The sequence below is a fragment of the Diachasma alloeum genome, unplaced genomic scaffold (assembly GCF_001412515.2).
Source record: "Diachasma alloeum isolate Michigan unplaced genomic scaffold, Dall2.0 Dall_scaffold_00208, whole genome shotgun sequence".
NCBI classification, from domain to species: Eukaryota; Metazoa; Arthropoda; class Insecta; order Hymenoptera; family Braconidae; genus Diachasma; species Diachasma alloeum.
The window spans coordinates 1,804,206-1,811,656 of record NW_021680373.1 but is presented as its reverse complement, the minus strand read 5'-3'; the positions used below and the strand labels follow the sequence as shown (position 1 = coordinate 1,811,656).

At 33.0% G+C, this 7,451-nt stretch overlaps 1 protein-coding gene across 2 annotated transcripts in view; it reads right to left on the bottom strand.

Annotated features, from left to right (window-relative positions):
- Positions 1-5,309: 5,309 nt before the first annotated feature.
- The window catches only part of LOC107036358 (serine/threonine-protein kinase minibrain), a 56,913-nt gene continuing 54,771 nt past the window's right edge, over positions 5,310-7,451 (bottom strand). Inside the window, exon 9 of one of the 2 annotated variants that reach the window (XM_015254291.1) lies at positions 5,310-7,019. In XM_015254291.1, coding sequence (XP_015109777.1) covers positions 6,556-7,019 — 464 coding nt within the window. In that variant the 3' untranslated portion in view covers positions 5,310-6,555. The remainder of the gene's footprint in view (positions 7,020-7,451) is intronic. The other variant, XR_001460782.1, reaches the window with a different exon arrangement.

The window sequence follows — 7,451 nt, the reverse complement described above, 5'->3', positions numbered from 1 at the left end:
AAAAAAACGCAAGTGACTAATGAAAAATAAACGAAAAACTCCAACTAAAACGTTACCAGCATCAAAATATCAGTAGTCCACAACGAAAATTAAGATGCGTTTGTTTATTATTAATCTTACGTAATATTATTTTAAAGTTCTTAATTATAATATTGCATATATTGATCGTAATATAATTATAATATAGAAATGTATACAGATTAGATACAATTTTTCACTTTTATCTCCATATTGTATAGACGTTTTATCCATTCTCTCTCACTTCATGTATTTCTTTATAAATCGATTGGTATTATCTTTCATTTATTTTAAAATTCAATTACACCATTCACACCTTGTTTATTTTAGCCCCGAAAACAACACCTATTGAACCTTGAACCTCGCAATAAATCACTTCAACTCGTGTCCAGGGCAAATCAGTCGTATTATTATATATGTTTTGAACACAATGTTTTTACATATGACGTTAGGAAAATTACGGTATTTCATTTACTCTGGCCGCGGCACGTTCTCAGTTATATTCACCGAGGGTAATTAATTATTCAGCTGAGTTACACTGTGAAAGTATAAGCATTTCAATCATAACATGCCTCGATTCATCTCCAATTTTTTTCTATGTATAAGTGATTCTTCTCTCCTATTAAATCAAAACCAATATTCTAATGCATGAAGACAAGATCAAACGTCGTGATGATGGTATTATTTACAAAAGTGTGAGTGTGTATTAGCTAGATAAAAAAATACAGACTATCTCAACTGTCAAATGAACTCTACACGATCACTCATTTTCTTCATTCATTTACGAAATAATTGTACAAACTCGGACGATTTAAGGATATCCCAGTATCTTTTGCAGTTTAGTAGAAAAAAAATCATGAATATTCAGCATCGTTCAAATTACATTTTGCTCAGAATTATTATTTTTTTAATCAATGGTTGTCTATAAATAAATGATTTGAATTGTTTAAACTTTCGGAAACTTCATTTTTTTGGTCATGAATTCGATTATTATATGAATTATATAAATTATAGATTATTTACAGAAAATGCTCGTAATTTTCAAAAATTGCAAATTTTAAATTATTCCATCACATTTTCTGTTTTCTAATGGTTCATTATCAAGATTCAATTTCAGAGCTGCTAAATTTGAATAATAAAATCATTGGAAAATGCCCGGAAACTTAGTGTCAAGTGGGGCTTAAATGAGAGCTCTGATGTTCGACTACAAAAGTAGAAAAGCATTTCACTAGAGAATAAATAGCTAAAGTATAACAATCACACGAGAGATTCAACCATTTTCAGTCATCAAATTTGTCAATTGAATTGCGTGAGAAACATTTGAAAAAAATTACGAATATTTAGCGTCATTCAAATTACATTTTGCTCAGAATTATTATTTTTTTAATAAATCGTTGTTTATAAATAAATGATTTAAATTGTTTAAACTTTCGGTTACTTCATTTTTTTAGTCATGAATTCGATTATTATATGAATTATATAAATTATAAATTATTTACAGAAAATGCTCGTAATTTTCAAAAATTCCAAATTTTAAATTATTCCATCACATTTTCTGTTTTCTAATGGTTCATTATCAAGATTCAATTTCAGAGCTGCTAAATTTGAATAATAAAATCATTGGAAAATGCCCGGAAACTTAGTGTCAAGTGGGGCTTAAATGAAAATTCTGATGTTCGACTACAAAAGTAGAAAAGCATTTCACTAGAGAATAAACAGCTAAAGTACAACAATCACACGAGAGATTCAACCATTTTCAGTCATCAAATTTGTCAATTGAATTGCGTAAGAAACATTTGAAAAAAATCATGAGTGTTTAGTGTCATTCAAATTACATTTTGCTCAGAATTATTATTTTTTTAACCAATCGTTGTTTATAAATAAATAATGAAAATTGTGTAAATTTTCGGAAACGTAATTTTTTTAGTCATGAAATCGACTTCTGGTATAATTCTGAATATGAATAAATTTGTTACGATTCCGAACGAATGATTGCTATGGTGGAAAATTGATTGTTTATAAATTATTTACAGAAAATGCTCCTAATTTTCAAAAATTGCAACTTTTTCATGATTTCATCAATCTTCCTCCAAAAGTAAACTCTCGAATTTGTTTCAAAATTTTGAAAATGCTTTCTAACGCTCCAATATCAAGATTTAAATTCAGACCTGCAAAGGTTGAACAATAAAATGATTCTAGAATGTCCAAAAAATTAGGTTCAAATGGGGCTGCAAGCTCTGTTGTTCAACTACAAAGGAGAAAAGCATTCAACTGGAGAAAAAAATAACCAAAGTACTTGGATATCCTTAAATCGTAGGACTTTTAACTTCATAAATTCACGTGGAACTTCATCCACCCGAACTTCTCCCATCCAAACTCATTTAATGATTTCGTTTGAGTTCTTAGCGAAACGATAGAACAAAAAAATTTACTCATGGAAGAGATGTTTTGGTGTAACTGGTGGAGGGATTTAAAAAGTTTACCCGTTACAATTAGCTTGGAACATGTCTCGGCCAGCACTTAGTCTATGTAAATGTATACATTTCTGTTGTTTGCTAATTGGCTTAAATACTCTGTATTTTTGTGACAACTGTTGAATGACCACTTTTTCTTCATCTTCATTAGTCAGTTTTGTTTTATTTCTCTCTCTCATTTGTCTATTCATAATTGTTTTTCTTTTTGGTAATTGTCACGAGTTTACGTGAGAGTCTGTGTGAATAATTTAGGAATCATCGAAGTGAAGGAACAATTCATCGTCGATCTGAAATTAAATATCGCCTTAAACGGTTGATTTCAGTCGCTGGGAATCAATTGTGGGCTTCCAAATGTTCCAACAAGAATGAATAACTCACATCGAGGGCAATTCTACACCCAAAAATCCACTGCCATGTCTCAACAAGAATTCCCACCGCCCCATAGCCCCCATATATTTTTTTCTCCTTAAATAACAAGTGTTTTATGCATATAATACAGTACATTTTTCGGCAGTTTAGCTATTTCAGTGTGAGATTTATCGTAGTTTAAATATTCTCTATCTATTCATTGTTTTCTTTTTGTAAAATTACACGTTTATCAGTCTGCGACACTAATATTGCATCTTTTGAAAAGGGAGTGTACAGTCAAGCCCTCTTCGAATGTGTGTAAAAATAATTATAATTTTATTGCTATTTTTTTTCACTTTTTCCCTTTTCGTCACCTCGTGCATGAGAAATAGCATCAATAAACAGACATTTTATTTTCAACGCAGGATTTTTGGGCGCAGAACTCAGTGAAGATGTGAAAACAATCCCAGAGTCATTAAAAAAAATCATCAAATCATTAAACTGAATTTCGTCAGTTGCATTGGCCTCTCCCCACATGACGTCTCCAATTGATTCCACAAATAGCAATAAATCCTCGCAATTTTCGCCTCGAAATAAATCATGAACTCATTGAAAAATCAATCTAGTGTTTTGGAAATTGTGTGGTAAATGCATGCATGACGAAGGCTCTGGAGGAATAAGGAATACAAGGGATAATATCTAAATCGTGTTGTTCTCATTAAATTTAATCTGCGCCTGTGAATCAAAATATTAGCGCAGGGTCCTATACGATTTGTATAAAAATATACAAATTATTTTTAAAAATTCTGCACTGCAACGTAATCACGGCACAAGTTCAACCAAAACGCTCAGACATTACCATGATAAACTTCTCTGTCGTGTTGTTACTGCTCAGCGTTTTGAGGAAATTTATTAATTCTTATACAACAACTCTTCATGATTCATCCACTTGAGATTTCGGGGTAAATTGCTACCCTCTGAGTGAATTTTTTCACCATTACTCTTCAATTTTCAACAAAATAAGGGACATTTCGACACTTCCTAATGAAAGAAGGGTATTTCATTTTTATTTTTAAAACAAGGGTATCGCGGAATTCACTGTAAAACCAATCTATCTGAATTTTCCGGGGAAAATCGTCTGAATCGAACGAAATCAGAAAAAACCTTTTCCGTGAACACTGATTAGTGTTTAGGGATATCCCAGTATCTTTTACAAAGCACATTATAGATTCAAGCCTTTTCAATCATCAAATTTATCAATTAAATTGGGTGATAAAAGTTTGAAAAAGAAATCATGAATATTCAGCATTATTAAAATTACATTTTGCATAGATTTATGATTTTTTCAAACATTCGTTGTTTATAAATAAATACTTGAAATTCTTTAAACTTTCGAAAATCTTATTTTTTAGGCACGAAGTCGATTGACTTCTGATAAAATTCTGAATATGAATAAATTTGTTACGTTTCCGAACAAATGATTTTTATGTTAGAAAATTCATTGTTTATAAATTATTTATAGAAAATGTTGGTATGTTTCAAAAATTGCAACTTTTCAATTATTTCACCAATTTTTGTCCAAAACTAAACTTTCTAATTTTCATTCAGATTTTTAAAATGTTTTCTAATGATTCAATATCGAAATTCTAATTTGTGATGAAAATTTGGAATTCGAAATTAAGAACTCCAAATTAATGGTCAGAAATAAAGGGTCACAAGGGTGTTGATGAGGGTCAGAATAAGGCTCTAATTAAGGGTCATGGGGGTCACATTAGGGCCACGTGAGGTTCACATGAGGCTTCCAAGGCGTTGACTGGAATCTTTTTCTAAAAATAAACCAATCGCTCCCAATGGCTCGCATCATAACAAACGTGGGGATATGAGTACCACTTGCACAGTATTTAATCAGAGTTACAGAGATAAGTCTTTTTTTATTTCGTCTGAGATCCATGAGTTTGCCCCGCAAAATTGAGATAGACAACTTTCATACGGAATTCGGAGATACCCTTGTAGTAAAAATAAAAATGCAATACCCCTGTTTTACTAGGAAGCGTCGAAAATTTGAGCATCATTAACGATTGGAATTGATCAAATCCCTCATTACACCGCAGAATAATCCCATTAATTCTACAAGTGAATTGACCCTTTTATTATTTTTTCGACAAATGTAACGATAAATTTCACGCCCCGATGAAGAATAAACCCTGGATATATCATAACGATTACCAATATCGTGTAAATCCCCATTTATTTGTTCAATTCCAACCGTCCGAGCAATATTATCTTGACGAACATGATAAACGTCGTCGCCCCCCTCCCCAGTTTTTTTCCATCACTCGAATCACGGAAGTACAGTCGATTAAATGGAACGACGAATTCGAAATCAAAGAAAATCATAACAATAATTAACAGCAAAAAAAATGATGATGTGTGTTAAAAACAATTGCATGCGATACGCGTGTATTTTGTTATTTTTTTTTGTCAATTTTCATTTTATTTAATTATAAAGTACCTAGGTTTTTCTTTCGCGTATGATTATACCACTCTTGATGAATCTTACATGTATACGTTTTTTTAACTTTCTTATTAATGCATTTTTTTGTGTTTTTTTCTCCATCTTTATGTATAAATATGTATTGTTAAGCCGGGCAAACACCGTTTGTTTAGAGTCCTTGTTCAGCAACAAACAGCACGTTTGCACCCTCCACGTGCATAACCCACACACTCACAAAATATTTTCCCCACTCACCCATTACCAATTTATTTATTCCAAAAGTCCCACTCATTCCAAAAAATTTCATTCGAAGTAAATAAAAGTGTCTCGAGTTGTTTTTTTTTTCATCTTTTTACGAACTCCTCTCTCTCTCTTTCCCACATAACTTTAGTATTTAAAAGCTAAACCCTAAAGCTGCACTCTTGTTTTTTATTTATTTTATTTTATATCATTCACCTATGTGTATTGTACAAATAACTAGCATTCAATGCGTCTGTCTCTCGACAATTATTTGCTAAAACCATTACATTCGTGACATCGTGTATAAAACTCTATCGGAGTACATGGTTACATCGTTTATATATATAATTCTTTTATTTTATCCGATAATAATAGTAGTTATCACTTTTTTTTTGCTCTCTAGGCCACACAATAACTGATGCCATCTCATTTGTGGTTTTATTCGTTTTTATTCAACTCCATTAGTTAATCAATTTTCATGGTTTCTTTTTAAATTAATGTACCGACTAAACTTGATTCTTTAAGTGTCTGTTTTGTTAATCGGGCGGGGCCCGAGAGGCCAGTTGGGTTCATCCTCACTAGGCCGTTGCTTTCCCCCTGGTTACCTCGTATTTATACATTTTTCACACGTCATTACTCATCGCCCAACGTCGGGGCCCACTCGTCACATTGGTAAAAACAGAAAAAAACAAATTTCTCCAACAATTCCCTTGCCTTCACCAAATTTACTACATATTCAAGTCATTCCATAAACCATTGTCGATGATCCTCGAGTCTGTTCGAGGATTAATTGTCATATCTATTGTAAACAATCGTCAAGATTGCTCTACGTGTCGTGTTAATTGTCTTCACCAAGATCAACATTTTCTAAAATTGCATGTCGAAAACAATTTCATCAATTTATAGTGTTACCCCCCCCCCTTCCGTGTTTACCAAAAATTTGAAATTCCAGTTGTACGAATAATTAATGAAAAATGAATTTCAATGTATAGCAACTGGACTCTGTTGTACACAAACACCAACCATTGGACTGTCCTCGCGCTCTGGATCTCTCTGTTTGCTCGTTGCAACTGACGTTGGTTGTCTAACAATACCATGTGCATCATTACCCCCATAACTGTAGTTGTAAAAATTTTGTTGCGGTATCATAGGTGATGTCATCATAGCCGGTAAATGCCCCATACCAGGGAGAATGAGGCTGTTGTAAGTGCCAAGAGAGCTTTGTATCCGTGAATTGTCCATTGACTGCATGGACGTTGGGGCTGAGGTAGTTGATACCTCAGTGGCTGATGCTGCTGATGGATATAGGGTCGTGTTAATACGACGATTACCACATTGACGTGGTGATGATTCACACTCCATCGGTTGATATACACCAGGTAGGCTTGGCACTTGCATCAAGCTGCTACTACTGCCACTACCCTGCCCTGACATTGTTACCAGTCCTGTGGACACGTGAATTTATTGTCTTTAATCAGTCGGGGGGGCTGGCATTATAACATGCAATTCATGTCACAAAATCAATTTTTTTTTATCGAGAAGAAATGAAGGACTAATGCTAGACAATAGTCACCCACTAAGACCTCTATGGTTTTTTGCACTGTTGGAAGATTTTGAGTTGATTATACTTTTGTACATGGCGAGTCAGTGATGGGCAGGCTCAGGTGTATCCCTCGAAAATGGGGTTTTCTTAGAATTGTTGTCAAGAAAAGAGTATTGAAAAAATTCAGTAGCGAAGTGGTAAAACGGTTTAAGTCGGCTTATCTCTTAGTTGAGTCTTTGAAGAATATCTCCGAATTTAAAGGAGATAATGAAATTTTTTTAATTACCTTTTTTCGGGAGCAAACTGAGTGCTACAAAAAAGGTTTTGACAAAAA